General features: G+C 43.6%; 1 protein-coding gene across 1 annotated transcript; it reads right to left on the reverse strand.

Moving 5' to 3' along the window:
• Nucleotides 1-2,015: 2,015 nt before the first annotated feature.
• Nucleotides 2,016-15,535, reverse strand: gnmt (glycine N-methyltransferase). The gene is made up of 6 exons (XM_047346062.1): nt 15,227-15,535; nt 12,232-12,359; nt 12,044-12,157; nt 7,988-8,130; nt 4,807-4,928; nt 2,016-2,858 (listed from the first exon to the last, which is right to left on the reverse strand). The coding sequence occupies exons 1-6, from the start codon at nt 15,508-15,510 to the stop codon at nt 2,687-2,689; spliced, it is 963 nt and encodes a 320-aa protein (XP_047202018.1). The 5' UTR covers nt 15,511-15,535; the 3' UTR covers nt 2,016-2,686.
• Between the last annotated feature and the right edge of the window lie 267 nt (nt 15,536-15,802).

Here is a 15,802-nt window from a genome sequence, read left to right on the forward strand (position 1 = left end):
CTTTCTCTGGTTGCCATAAACACCGTGAAAACTATTACATAAACAGAAAAGATACAAGATTGTTGATCATATCCGATAAAGTACAAATCATTTAAAGGGATTAGTCACGATGAAATAAAAAGAAAAAGTGTTTTTGAAGCCTTTTACAACAAGCGTGAAACACAAAATGTACAAGCTGTTTCCTTTGTAGCATTTACAGTTTTCCTTGTATGGACAAATATTCTCTCTTTTCTTGAATAAATACTTCACCCTTCTAATAACAACACATAACATGCATATTTATACTTCATTCTGCTTTCCAAGGACACTAGTTTTAAGATTTCCTCTGATTCTCTCAGGATCTGCAGCCTTGTGCTTGTAACACGAACAGGAAGTGCAGCATTACATAAAAAACCACGAAGAAGAAAAATTGCGCACTTCAAAATAAAACCATAACAGGCCACAAGGTGTCACTGTAGGACAAACCAAAAGCAGAAAGATGTTAACCATTTAGTAGCCATTTACACTACTAATTCCTTTTCTTGTAGGGGTAAATTTCAGCAGAATCATGGTATGGGAGCAGATTTCCACCTCTAAAAGAAAAACAAATGTTGCATGTTATGTCATAATTATTCGTTCAAGAGAAAGAAGTGGGAGCTTATTAGTGATAACGCAGAGGGTCGCAATAATATTTCATTATGTTTAGTCCAAAAAGGTTTTTCCTTAAAGTAAAATAATTTAAGTAAAAGTCAGATAAATGTCACTTTGGAGAAGCTGCTCTAATTCTAAACATGTCCTAAAATGTATTTTATTCATACTGTACGCCAGTTTTTAATCTAACACTGTATTTATAATGTAATGATTTACAATAGTGTGTACATTTTAGAAAAAAATAAATCCAGTTTCCTTACAAAACATTATGGCCAGTCCAGTCATACACACATGTTCATACACGTGTGTTTCATAAAGTAGTTGATTTTAAAACAGTTCAGCCCTTAAATTATCTATTTAAGACCCAAACGGAATGATCTGGTTTTGACTGAACTTGTTTCCATTTTGGTTTCATTTCCAGCAGTATCATGGTACAGGAGCAGAATTACACCTGGTGTCAGAAACTCAGAAATGATAATTAACGTCATAATTATCACTGCTCCAGGTGATGGAATGGGCTCAGAATCATCAACCTGATATGAAGTTACATATTTATTTAACAAAAATAAAAAGCTGAAAATGTTGTTCATCCATCAATGAATCATTTGGTCCAGTCCAGTTCCCTTCCACTGTGGAAACTAGCAAGAGCAGCACAATGATGGTGTTAATGATGGAGTTTTAGTTGCTGAACATATGATGACACGTTCACATTTATCGTCAGTTTAGGGGCTTCCTTACGAATCACGTAAGTGAAAGAGGGTTGATTTAAAGCGGTACAGTCAGCTGAAACAGGAGGTGTTGTCTGTTCAGCTTTGAGCTTCCACCAGGATTTATCTAATTACCCACAGTGAGAGGACAAACTACTGCTAAAGGTAGCGGTCAGAACTTCACAGAACCTCGCTCTAAAAGATCCAAAATAAACCTTTAACATTAACTGTGCCACAAATTGTTTCTGGTTTGTTATTATTATTGGGCACAGCGACTAGATGCTGATTAATTGCTGCCAAAGAGCTTTTTTAGCTGCGGAGATTGATTTCAGTACATTTACAGCCCAGCTGAAATCACTGCTGTAAAGGATGATCCAATGTTCTGAAGCAACTGTTACCTTAACAGAAAATCTGCAGCATCAGTTTGATTTAAAACGAGAAACTGCTGCTGGGAACATTGTAGATAAAGCAGGTTTCTGGGTCATCCAGAACCTCAAGCTTGGAGGTTCAGCTGCAGAGGGCAAACCTCAGGATGTCCAAGTGGGTCCATCAGGCTCCAAGAACCGTCTCTTGCTTTGGAGGGTGCTACAGAATCATATTGCCTCCAGTGCAGAGCTTGCTCAACCTTGGCTAAATCAAAAACCTTTAAACCACCACTCCACAGACACAACAACCATATTACTTTGGAAAGACTTTATTTAAATGCACATGAATCTGAATAACCAGAAGACTGGGAACCACAGTAAGACTTTCTTTTAGAACCGGCCGGTCCATCCTGCCAGAGGTTGTGGTCCACTTCAAGATATCTCCTTTTAAATGTGGCTTTCTGGGGTTGGTTCGGAGGTAGTGAACAGCAGATTCTGTGAAACTTAACATTCAGCTAGGTTTTAAAAAGCAACTCTCTAAAACGGACTTTTAAATATCTTTGGTAGATTAATCAGTAATTTTATTCCTGTGAAGCCAAAGTTTTGGTCGGTTTATCCCAGCTCAGAGTTTTGGTTTGTTACCTGCTGACTTGTAGCTCAGATGAAGCAAACAAGCTGCTAAAACACATCGAAAACATGAGGATTTAAACATAATGTCAGACTCTCTCTGTTGGGTCTATACCATGAAGGCAGAAAATTAACTGGACCAACTTTTCTCTCAGCTTAGAGCACGGTAGAGGGGTAATCATTAATTCAATATTTCATTTACAGTCACTGATGTACATTTACTGGCTCTTCTAAAGGAACATCTTTCTTCCCTGGATATTTGTTCCTGCTGTGATCATCTCAACATCTCTGTGCAACCAAGGATAAACTCTTAAACATGACGTAACTGAAAATATCAGGAAGTTCTCAGCCGTCCTGTCAGACTTTCCTCTTACAGACGTGGATGAAGTAGCACGGGGCCTGAGCCTGATCTGGACGATAGGCCTTGAAGTCTCCATAGACCGTGTGCTCCATGTTGTTGTTGAAGGCGTCTGTCAGGAGCTCGGTGAAGTTCTCCAGGCGGTGAGGATAGTAGGACAGACGGAACTGACTGCAGAGAACCACAGAACGTGGACAGTTAAAGACAAGTTAATGCAAGTTTTCTGCTGACTATGTGACCTAATCAGCTACTAATTAAGTCACAAGAATACAAGAAACAACTAAAGACAACTGTGATGAGGCTGGATCGAAAAGTTCAACTAAATTTACTGCGAAAGAGAAGATACCATATACCAGCAGATCTGGTGTTCATGAGTGGAGAACCTTGAACAGATTTTGCATGTCGTTTATTCAGAGTTTTAAGGAAGAGACACAGCATTCCCCTTAAGGTGCTCAGTGTCTGCTGGGTATCTACATACAGCAAAAAATGTCATACTGTCTAGCAAAAAGTAGCCTGAAACCTACAAGTGCAAGAAAGTACCCCCCATGTTTCACACAATAACTTGTATAAATCGGTATGATTGGATTGAATTGACTTTTGTGAAGAGCCTTGAGACGATATGTGTTGTGAATAGGCGCTATATAAATAAACTGAATTGAATATTCCAGAAGGTAACCAGTAAGTAAGTTCCAAAACCGGCAGAAAGTAGCTTCTAAGTTTCACAAAGTGCATTTTAAGTTTCATTAAGTAACCTGTAAATTCAAGAAAGTAACAATAATCAGAACATTTATATTTTATTAAAATAAACCACCAGATTAAACAATGTCTCCAGCATGTCTACCACTATTATTAATTCAATTCAGTTTATTTATATAGCGTCAATTCATAACACATCATCTCAAGGCACTTTACAAAGTCAATTCAATCCAATCATACAGATTTCAAGTTTAATATTCAGTTATTTATTCAAATTGGATAAAAAGTTTTTCTATCTAAGGAAACCCAGCAGATTGCATCCAGTCAGTGACTTGCAGCATTCACTCCTCCTGGATGAGCATGTAGAGACAGTGGACAGTCACTGGTGTTGACTTTGCAGCAATCCCTCATACTGAGCATGCATGTAGCGACAGTGGAGAGGAAAAACTCCCTTTTAACAGGAAGAAACCTCCAGCAGAACCAGAACCAGGCTCAGTGTGAGCGGTCATCTGCCACGACCGACTGGAGGTTTGAGAGAACAGAGCAGAGACACAAAGAGAACAAAGAAGCACTGATCCAGGAGTACTTTCTATGGGAAGGAAAAGTAAATGTTAATGGATGTAGCTCCTTTAGTCGTTTCATCTAGAAAGAAAGAACAGATAAACTCTGATCCAGTTTTCAAGGTTAGAGTCTGAAAGAGAGCACATAGAGTTAGTCACAGTAGAAGCTCAGTCAGTAGCCATGTCTAGGAGAGAGAAAGGGTTAAACACTAAAAGACAGGGCCATGTGGATCATCTGTAGAAGGTGAGCATTAAGTTGTTGCCAGCAGAAGCTCGGACAATTCCCCTCTCCAGAAAGGTGTCACAGGTAGACACAGAGTCAGGCCAGGTGTAGCTTCTAGGAAGAGAAAAGAGAGAACAAAGTTAAAAGCTGAAATAACAGCAAATAATGCAAAATTGGAGAGTAGTATGAGAATGTAGCAAAGAAGGTGAAAGTGGTCATTATGTCCTCCAGCAGCCTAAGCCTATAGCAGCATAACTACAGAGATAACTCAGGATAAACTAAGCCACTCTAACTATAAGCTTTATCAAAAAGTAAAGTTTTAAGCCTAGCCTTAAAAGTAGACAGGGTGTCTGCCTCACGGACTAAAACTGGGAGCTGGTTCCACAGGAGAGGAGCCTGATAACTAAAGGATCTGCCTCCCATTCTACTTAACAGAAGATAAACCAGGAAAGATCGCAGAGACAAATCCTTAATATCTGGGTTGTTTCAAATGATAATTTGTTAAAACAATGCCACTCTTTAACATAAAGTAAAACACTCTAACCTGACAGTGAAGTCTCAGAAACGTCCTCCTGTTACACCCTGAGCCTCAGACAACGAAAACACTGACTAAGCTCCAGAAGCAGCAGAGGAAGCCTACCTGACTTCAGGAAGTTTCTGCAGGGCAGCCTGAGGAACCTGGATGGTGTAGTCCAGAGTGATCATATGGGGCTTACTGTTGACCCACAGAACCGAGGTGGTGATGTCCTGAGTTAAGTCGCTCTGCAACACCATAACAGATTGAGTCAGTGCAGCAGGAATCAGAAACAGGCTGGCTGCAAACAGCAAGAGGTTCTGTTTCAACCAGTTTCTGTGCAGTTAAAGTTAATCAGACTAATTAAACTAGTTCATCCAAATAAATAAGAGGCTGTAAGAAGTTTATGCAGAAGGACAATAATAACTGAATCTGACAAAGGTTACGGTCAGCTAACTTAAAATCCAACCAGATCTTTTCCTGTTTGGTAAATGCTGATTTTCTGCAGGAATCTGTACGTTTGCATTTTAAACTGTAAATTTGGAAAATGATATCATCTCTCTCAGTATGGATCAGTTGGTGCCACATACATTAACAGGTCGGGTCCGTTTCTAAGAAAATGTATATTACATCAGACTAATCACATGAATTGCTATGAATCAAAATTAATAAACCAAATATAACAAAATAACTAAAAAAAACTAAATAAATAAATCAAATTTGGTGGAAAAATTAAAGTAAGATTTATTACAGAAATAAAAAATCTGTAAAGATGCAAATAGAGAAAAACGAGTAGCAGTGTAAAATATTTACGGACTGTATAACAATTTAAAAGATAACTATTAAATAAACAATAAAAATATGAATATAAATAGCAATTCAATCCTGTAGAGACAATAAGAAACACAAAATGCGATTAGAGAAGTTACACGATGGATGTTTAATTGTTTGGCGCTCAGACACCAGAGGAAGACATGAATGCTGATAATGAATGAACTGATGAACGTCTTAGAATTAGAATTATCTTCCCCCCGGATCTGGTACCGGTGATGGAGAGGAAGCCTGATAATGGTAATGGAAATGAGAATCCGATGGAGGCGATGTGGTGGAGGAGGGTCGAAGCTCGGCTGATAGCTGAGAGATCCATGAATGGGAGACTTGAAATGTGGAGCCTTGAAGGATCATTGGCTGAGGATTACTGCAGACTTGAAGCTGATTGGTTGACGTGGAGATGCACAGAGAAGCCATTGGATGAAGCTGGAGGAGGGGTGAGTCTCCCAGATTGAATTTTCGTCTTTACTCCATTAAATAAAAATGAAATTATAATACTACATAGAAATAAAAACAGAATTTAACATTTTTGTTAAATTTTATCCATTTATTCTAATTTCTAAAACATTTAGCATAAATGTATTCCTTAAATGCTGATTAACAAGAATGACAAAATTATCCAATAAATTTGGTCTTAATAATAATTCTTTTAATAATCTCCTTTATTGTCAAAAAATAGCTATACAGATTTATTAAAAGTACAAGTGGACTAGAGATGAAAACACTTCCTGCTTGCCTCTTCGTCGGCATCCTTCTCTGATAATAAGTGAAAATGTGAAAAAATGTCCATCAGAGACTATTTTTCTCACACGGATTAGATTTATTAGGTTGATGGAGTGTTTTGTTCCCATCTCCTGAAGCTTGATGAGATGTGATGCATGAACCAGGTGGTTGAGGCGGTTCTGCTGAGCAGGAACAGACTCTGGACTTACAGCTTGTTTACATACTTCTTATATTTAGGCCCTCCAGATGGAGATTTCTGGCTTTAGCTGAATTAGAGAATATGAAGTGCTTTGATTTTTAGGTAAATATGTCTCAGAGCTCTTGGCTCCTGCTGTTGCATCCTAAACATATTTTATTGAAATATGTGTATTTTAATGCATATTTATGAGTAGAAATTCAACTTTAAAACTCCTAAATGTCCATGAAGACTCACTTTATGATTTTCTCAAAATGCTTTTAATCTTTAATCTACTGCGATGGACTGGTGACCTGTCCAGGGTGACCCCGTCTCTCGCCCTTAGACTGCTGAAATAGGTACCAGCTGCCCCGCGACCCATTATGGAAGAAGCAATAGAAAATGACTGACTGGCTTTTAATCTTTGCTTCTGTCTATTTTGCAAAAGCAGCCTGGAAATCTGGAATCTCGGATGGTTCTGCAGAACCATTTCCCACTCAAAATCTCACAATATCCGTCCGGCTCTGCGGAGATTAAGGTCTTACACTGAGCTGCTGCGAGAGATGGAGCGAGTAAAGCATTTCTAAACACCACTGTCTGCCTTTCCACCCAGCAGATGGTTTTCTGTAGAGTTCACGCCGATCGAAGTAGAAATAAAACTTAGGTCTCTGTCTGTGCTAAATGATGCATAAATACTGGCAATAAGATAAAAAGAACTCAAATAAATGCAGAGTTTGGAAGAAAAAGAAAATAGTCTTATATTTACAACAGAAATAAAATAAATAAAAAGTAGTTTAAAATCAACTTCTATGTTAAACAATAGAAAATAAATTAGATGATCTGCACTTAGGAAACAAAATAAGTGTTGAAAATGTTAATATATATAGAGTTTTAATAACAAACAATTGTGTTACTGCTGTACTTCATATTTTTAATGATGGGAAACCTGATATTAATCATCATACTATATGGTTTAACAGTAACCACTCGCATTAAATAGAAAGCACATTTATGTTTATCACAGCCTGCATTTTACAGAAATGACTAAATGAATGCAGGAAAGGTGAAAAAACATGTCAAACCAAAGGACAGATGGCTTGTTATGTTGCAGTTTAAAACTTTGTTTGACAAGAAAATGGTTTAAAGTCCTGCATCAGCACTTATTTATATAATCTCTAAAATCCAGCAGCTCACATTTATGGAGAATTATTATGCTGCATTTTCTTAGAGTCAGTTATTAACTGTTGCTGTTGATGTTACAATAATATTAAGGTTAGGTTACTACCACTAACCTCACAGCCTAAAGAAAGTCAGCCGGCTAACAGGTTAGGTTAATAACAACTAATACACCTACGATGAGATGGAGCTGATCCAATGCTGGAGTATCTCATCATCTTTGCTGTTTGATGGGCTTATTTGTCAGGTAAAACAACTGAGTAAAAATAAAAATTCTGTATTGAATCATTACACAACAAACTGTTTTATTCAAAGAAATCCTTTGCTTGTCTGGATTTCCTGTCAATAACCTTCCAGTTATTAATATTGCTGAAAAGCCATGTTTCTGTGGAGCTGGAATACCTTGTAGTAAATATTTTTGCCCTGCGGCACTCGTCCGGATTCCAAGATGTAGTCATAATTGCGGTGGTCAATGATAAGGATCCCACCGGGGCGCACCATACTGGCAATGTTGCAAAGAGCCAACTTTTGCTCACTCTGGTCCCCTACGAGGAACAAAGCAGGGAAGCAAACACCAGAATGTCAGACATGCATCTGTTTCCAGTTTTTACCACTATTATGGCTGCAAAGTATTAATAATGCAAAGGACTGTTTAAACTTAGGCTGTGCAATAAATCACATTTTAGTTTGGTACCAAACATCACATCAGCAACTTAATTGTCAAAAAAATGCTGCAGCTCCATCATCTGTGGGCAGCAGATGCAGCTGCAGCATTCAGGTCCAGTCAGATCATCTCCGTGGAAACATTTTGGTTTCTGGATCAAAAACACATGATGATGTGAAGATGTGCTGCTTGGTGCAGATCTCAGCAACAGAACTCTGTTTAACCTGCTGAAATATAAATCTCTCAACAGATAATACAGAAGCTGACTGGAAGTTACTAAACATATTTTCTCCAATTGTAAATACATATTTCAGTACCTCAATGCACTAAAATATGAGCAAATATATTTACTTAGTTTTCCTAGCTTATTACTTTATGCTGTGCCCAGCCATGAGACAAAGTGACATCATGACATCAGCGTATAAAACTCTGGTACACTTTTTATCCCGCTGACTAGAGCAGCATAAGAGGAGACATCGCAGGTGAGGCTCAGAAACTCGTGGCAGAGTTAGACTCTACTTCAAGAATCCTTGGATCCAACATAAAGTACAGTTAGTCGCCTGCGTACCCAGCAGCTCTATAGCGGCCAAAAACAAGACAAAGCTCCAGCAGGATAAAATTTGAAGGATTACAGATTCTCCAAAAAGATGTTGACAACCGGTTTTCTTTCTACTGCCCTGAGAGAAGACGGCGCAGGAACCGAAACCCTGCTCGCCTGCTGCGTGCGTCAGGTCTCCGCCCACCAAGCCAGGTCCCCGCCCACCAAGCCAGGTCCCCGCCCACCAAGCCAGGTCCCCGCCCACCAAGCCAGGTCCCCGCCCACCAAGTGGCTACACTGAACGCCGCCGTGTCCCCGCCCACCAAGCCAGGTCCCCGCCCACCAAACCAGGTCCCCGCCCACCAAACCAGGTCCCCGCCCACCAAGCCAGGTCCCCGCCCACCAAACCAGGTCCCCGCCCACCAAGCCAGGTCCCCGCCCACCAAGTGGCTACACTGAACGCCGCCGTGTCCCCGCCCACCAAGCCAGGTCCCCGCCCACCAAGCCAGGTCCCCGCCCACCAAGCCAGGTCCCCGCCCACCAAGCCAGGTCCCCGCCCACCAAGTGGCTACACTGAACGCCGCCGTGTCCCCGCCCACCAAGCCAGGTCCCCGCCCACCAAACCAGGTCCCCGCCCACCAAACCAGGTCCCCGCCCACCAAGCCAGGTCCCCGCCCACCAAACCAGGTCCCCGCCCACCAAGCCAGGTCCCCGCCCACCAAGTGGCTACACTGAACGCCGCCGTGTCCCCGCCCACCAAGCCAGGTCCCCGCCCACCAAGCCAGGTCCCCGCCCACCAAGCCAGGTCCCCGCCCACCAAGCCAGGTCCCCGCCCACCAAGTGGCTATACTGAACGCCGCCGTGTCCCCGCCCACCAAGCCAGGTCCCCGCCCACCAAACCAGGTCCCCGCCCACCAAACCAGGTCCCCGCCCACCAAGCCAGGTCCCCGCCCACCAAACCAGGTCCCCGCCCACCAAGCCAGGTCCCCGCCCACCAAGTGGCTACACTGAACGCCGCCGTGTCCCCGCCCACCAAGCCAGGTCCCCGCCCACCAACCCAGGTCCCCGCCCACCAAGCCAGGTCCCCGCCCACCAAGCCAGGTCCCCGCCCACCAAGTGGCTACACTGAACGCCGCCGTGTCCCCGCCCACCAAGCCAGGTCCCCGCCCACCAAACCAGGTCCCCGCCCACCAAACCAGGTCCCCGCCCACCAAGCCAGGTCCCCGCCCACCAAACCAGGTCCCCGCCCACCAAGCCAGGTCCCCGCCCACCAAGTGGCTACACTGAACGCCGCCGTGTCCCCGCCCACCAAGCCAGGTCCCCGCCCACCAAGCCAGGTCCCCGCCCACCAAGCCAGGTCCCCGCCCACCAAGTGGCTACACTGAATGCCGCCGTGTCCCCGCCCACCAAGCCAGGTCCCCGCCCACCAAGCCAGGTCCCCGCCCACCAAACCAGGTCCCCGCCCACCAAACCAGGTCCCCGCCCACCAAGCCAGGTCCCCGCCCACCAAGTGGCTACACTGAATGCCGCCGTGTCCCCGCCCACCAAGCCAGGTCCCCGCCCACCAAGCCAGGTCCCCGCCCACCAAACCAGGTCCCCGCCCACCAAACCAGGTCCCCGCCCACCAAGCCAGGTCCCCGCCCACCAAGCCAGGTCCCCGCCCACCAAACCAGGTCCCCGCCCTCCAATCCAGGTCCCCGCCCACCAAGCCAGGTCCCCGCCCACCAAGCCAGGTCCCCGCCCACCAAACCAGGTCCCCGCCCACCAAACCAGGTCCCCGCCCACCAAGCCAGGTCCCCGCCCACCAAACCAGGTCCCCGCCCACCAAACCAGGTCCCCGCCCACCAAACCAGGTCCCCGCCCACCAAGCCAGGTCCCCGCCCACCAAACCAGGTCCCCGCCCACCAAACCAGGTCCCCGCCCACCAAGCCGGGTCCCCGCCCACCAAGTGGCTACACTGAACGCCACCCAACCAAGCAGGCAGACCGAGACGCCTCCTTCACCAAACAAACTTTACTTCATTGAGTGGTTTAAGCACAGATCGGCCTAACACGCTGCCGGCACTCATTCATATTTTTTTATTAAAAGGTAGCTAAAGGTACATGTGTGACTAAAATGAGTGGTGAATAAGCTACGAGCTTTCCTTTCTAACCCGATGTGATGTCATCAAGCCTGCCAACAGGAAGATCATATATTTATATCCAGTGTGAGTGTCAGCCGATCCAAAATCACCCACTGAGGGCCGATCAACACTGAATTAAGAACCAGTTGTCTAAAACATTACAGATTTCCAATTCAGCAAATCATTCTTTAAAATATTTGATGAAATGCTTTATTTAGCCTCTGATTTGCATTGTGACTGATTGTTTGAACACATACCAATAATTGTCCTAAATTAGTTTTAAAACTAAATTCTCATTTCCAAATTCCTTTTAAATAAACCCTGGTTCTCAAACATAAATATACATAATTATTGGTTTTCTTGTTTATTTATTTGTATATAGTTCATTAGTTTGCTTTAGTCCTTCATTTTGTTTAGTAGTTTTAATTGAATTGTTTCCAGCCTAGTTAAAGAGTTGACTGAAATATGTTTAACATGGAGTTGGATTATTTTTGTTAATAAATTCTTATATTTTGGAGAGAACTTGTTTGTGTTTATTCCATATGTGTGCAAAGCTTCCTGTTTGAGAAAGCCAGAGTCTAATCACTCTCTGCTTAATAACTTTATTAATATTATTTGAATTATTGCTACAAATAATTAATAGTTGCTAATAGCTAAAAACACTATACTGCACATTTGTTTTTATTGTTTAAATTCAAACATATATGAATATGATTTGAAAACTTAATAAAATGATATATTTTGACATTTTTTTCCCCAGATTGTTGAAGTAGAATATGCTGCTGGTTTCATTTGTGTTCACTGTATATTTTCCAACATTTGAGTAAATACTGTCAGTTATTTTAGGGCAGGTTTCCCAGCGAAGTACACAGGAACATTTCAGGATCTAAGGTACGTCACTGCTCTCCAGGTGAGTTATCGCTTTAAATATTGTGATGAGATTTATTTCCATATCTGTTTGGACTGAGTCTCACTACAGCAGATGCCCACACCTGACATACAGCAGGTGGTAGAGGCAGAAAGGTTAAAGGTCACAGAGGGAGTGAAGAAACTGCTATCATCATCAGAATATTCATCACACCTGCAGTCCTGAGCCACACAGATTAAACCAGAACGAGGTGGACATGTCCAAACCTTTAAAGTCCGGCAGGTGGGCGAATGAATTTCCGAGGCAGATGACGGCGTCGTAGCCATCTCCAGGTTTAGGGATATCTTCAGGCAACGTCAGCCAGTTGGCCTCTTCGATCACTGACGGTCAAACAGAGGAACATGAGAACATGTGGAAACATCCATGTTGGAAGGAGAAAGGACTGAAGTCATACCCCACTGATCGAAAGCTGCTTCTTTTCTTCTGTCCCAGCGGGCCTTCAGAGCGTACTTCAGCATTTTATCACTGGCGTCCACGCTGACCATGCTAAAGCCCTCCTCCACCAACATGATGGAGTCAACTCTGCAGAACAAAAACAACATCAGCCGAATAGCACTGGAAGAGGTGTAAACGTCTTCATCCACAGGTTTTAGCCATGCTGATCATCAGCACAGAGAGGAGAAGAGACACCTTCATGGTGTCCAGGTAAAAATACACATTTGAAACATTTGAGACTCCTCGTTCCTTGAAAGCTTGGCAGAGTAACATGAACTGAGGCCAAACTGCAGCCTGGATGGACTGAGACCTCACCAACATCTGGAGCTGCTACAGAAGAAGATACAACTGACCTTAGAATCATGCTGGATCCAGCTAAAACTAAGAAAGCCAGAATCTGGATCTGCACATGCATGGTCAGGGTAACTCAGAAATCCACTCATTATTGGCATAAATCTCATAGTTTGGGTTTTATTGACACATTTCAAGCATTCTTGTTTCAGGGAGGAATAATTACAGAGAAAATACAGTACCTGCAATGACTTTTAATAACAAGACCTGGTAGGAAAAGCTCTAATTTATCATGGACACCATGGATCCACAGCTAAATGGTTGGACCCTAAACACAGTTGGGTTCTCCCGGTTTAAACCAGTTGGGCTTTAATGGATAAAACAGGAGGAAACCAAGCTTCTAGAGCAATCTTCCTAAAGTTCTCACCTGAACCCTGTTGATTATCTGAGGACTAAAAGCCAGAAAAGCAGAAAAGTCAAATGAACTCTACCATTTCTGCCAAGAAGAGCAGTGAAATAATCAGGGAGAACGATGCCAGAAGCTTGTTGACGGCTGCAGAAGAAGTGTGGTCAAGGTGCAACTTGATAAGAGACCTTTAAAAAAAGTTCAGTTTAGTGGGAAAAATATTCAAACTTGTCCACCCAATCCCTGTTTTTACATCCTTGTGGTTTTCTGTTAAATTAATTTTCTATACCGAAAAAAGGAGCAGTTCAAATAAATCATTCAAACAGTAAGAGATAAAAGAGGGATTAATGCTGATGATGAGTGTGCTGAAGCTTCCAGTTGGAGCAGAGAGGTCCATTGATGACAGGACAGCTGGAGACACGAGGATCAATCATGAATCCTTCAGGTGGTCCAACATGAGTGTGTTGATCACCTGGTTCACCTCCACTGAGCATGTGCAGACATGTGCAGATAAGCAGCTGCATATTGTTGATGTTTCAGGAGAGTGCTCATAATAATTGACAGAATAAAACTGAAGAATAAAAACTGAGGTATCTGAGGTGACATAAAAGGAAAGAACGTAAGATCCTGATTCCCAGCAGTGGCCCTAATGTTGTCCCACAGCACTGATAGGATATCAGCCTGCTGGGAACCAGTCAAAACTCCCAGAAACAACCTGAGTGTGGTCCCAGCTGCACCGTCGCACCACAACAAGTCCACATCATAAAGTCCAGCAACGGCCCACCTCTGACCTCAGCTGCAGCTCTGCACTTTCATTCATCCTTTTTCAGCATAATCTGGATTTTGTCTGGAATTACAAAAGCTCAGCGAGCAGGAATTCCATGTAGGTGAAACTACATTTAACTTTTCTATGAAACGATCCGACTCAACGCGTCCTTTCAGGGTCCAACTTGCAATATCCCTCCGGCAGAGACAAACAGGAACTAAACAGGAGCATTGATTGTTTAACTCCACTGCTTTTACAAATGGTGAAAAACAGAGAAAACTTTAAATCCTAACTTTTCTCTCTGCAGATTATCTAGAGAGGCTCAAACTGTAATCCTGTGAGACGACGCTCAGGGAACCAATCATCTGACTGCTTAATGATGCAAATCAGATTTTAATTGAATATATTTCCCTCAGTTAGAGACGGATTCTGGGAAGCAGGGATGTTTCATCCAGTGGGTGATAGATCCATGTGGAGGTGGCTTTCTGGTCACTTTTCAGGCTGGGCCCGGTTTCGCCTCATGGACCACAAGATACCGGTCCAGCATGTGAAAATGGATATATTTTTTAAAAGGCATCTGATGAGATGCCTCCTTGTGAGATTTTCTGAGCATGACCTACTGGGCGGAGATCTCAGGGTAAACCCAGAACTCTCTGGAAGGACTACAGACAGGCCCGCAGAATTTCTTCATTACCTTCAGACCAATAAACATGGTTTCTCTCATCTTCTTCTGAACAAAAGCCCACATATTCTCTGGCGTTACCATGGTGATTAGGGCAAGCATCGGTACCAAGTCCTGCTGGAAAATGAAACCAGCATCTTCATAAAGCTTGTCAGCAGAAAGAATCATGAAAGGTTAAAAAACGTCCTGGACCCGATAGAAGACCTGGACCAGATCCAGCAGATGACATGGCTCCAGATGATCATCACTCACTGTGGAAACTTCACATTGGACCTCCAGCAGCTCTGATTCTGGGCCTCTCCGCTCTTCCCCCAGTCTCTGGGACCTTGATGTCCAAGTGAAAGGAAAACTTCACTTTGATCTGAAAAGAGGACTTTGGACCACTGAACAGTCCAGTCTTAGCCCATGTGAGATGGTTCTGATGTTGTCTTTGGTTCAGCAGTCTTCACCATGACTGTGTAGGTCAGGACAGAACATTTTTGGGTTCTTATTTGCTGTAAACCAGAATCTCTTTTTAAATCGGTTTATTGAAATAAAAGAACTTTTAGATGATTGGGATGCAGCTGTCTCTAGTTCTCTGAGAATGCTCTGGGATCTCCATGAAGGAGATGTAGGTAAGGATCCCTGGGTGTCCCTCCTGGACCAGATCCAAGATAGAGCAGCAGATGGATTTATGCAGATGAATGATCTGTCTAGATGTAAATAATGAATTGATCTGTCTGCTCTGAATAAAACAGGATTATCTCTCAGAATGTTGTTTAGCCTGATCAGTCGGTGACGAAGCTCCTGCCTCGCCCCGGCAGCCTTACCCGGTACCGCAGGCCACATCCAGAACCCTCCGGGCGCCGTGCCGGTTCAGCAAGGACAACACCCAGCTCTTGTACTCCTGGGTCCGGCTCTGGATGTCTCCGATGTAAAGCTCCCAGACTTTGGCCGCTTTTCCGTCGGCGTACTGATCAGGAAGCCCCTCGGCGGCCACACCGAGAGACCGGGTCCGGAACACGCTGTCGACCGACATGCTGCCACTTTTTGCCCGCTGCCGGAGGGAGTCCTGCGGGTGAAAGGATGAGGTGTGGCGGCAGGTTGTTTGCATTAAAAACAGAACCTCAGGAACACAAACTTTCAGCCAATGGCGTCCTGCTGCGGAAGGACGCCTACTGTCTGATTGGATGGCTTTCAGAGACTCCGCCCCTTTTGTTCTGCACATCAATGCTGGCTGTCTTTGCCCTGAGTTTAGTCTCGCAGGTCCGCTTTGCCCCATCTTTTTCATACGAGGTGAAGTAAAATGAACTGATATAGGATTTAGGAGCTTTTCGGCTCATGCTGGATGTTCAGAAAGTCCTGCTTCAGGCTCCGGGTTAGTTCCCCCTTTTCAGTTCATACCT

This window comes from Girardinichthys multiradiatus, chromosome 19, assembly GCF_021462225.1.
Source record: "Girardinichthys multiradiatus isolate DD_20200921_A chromosome 19, DD_fGirMul_XY1, whole genome shotgun sequence".
Lineage (NCBI taxonomy): Eukaryota > Metazoa > Chordata > Actinopteri > Cyprinodontiformes > Goodeidae > Girardinichthys > Girardinichthys multiradiatus.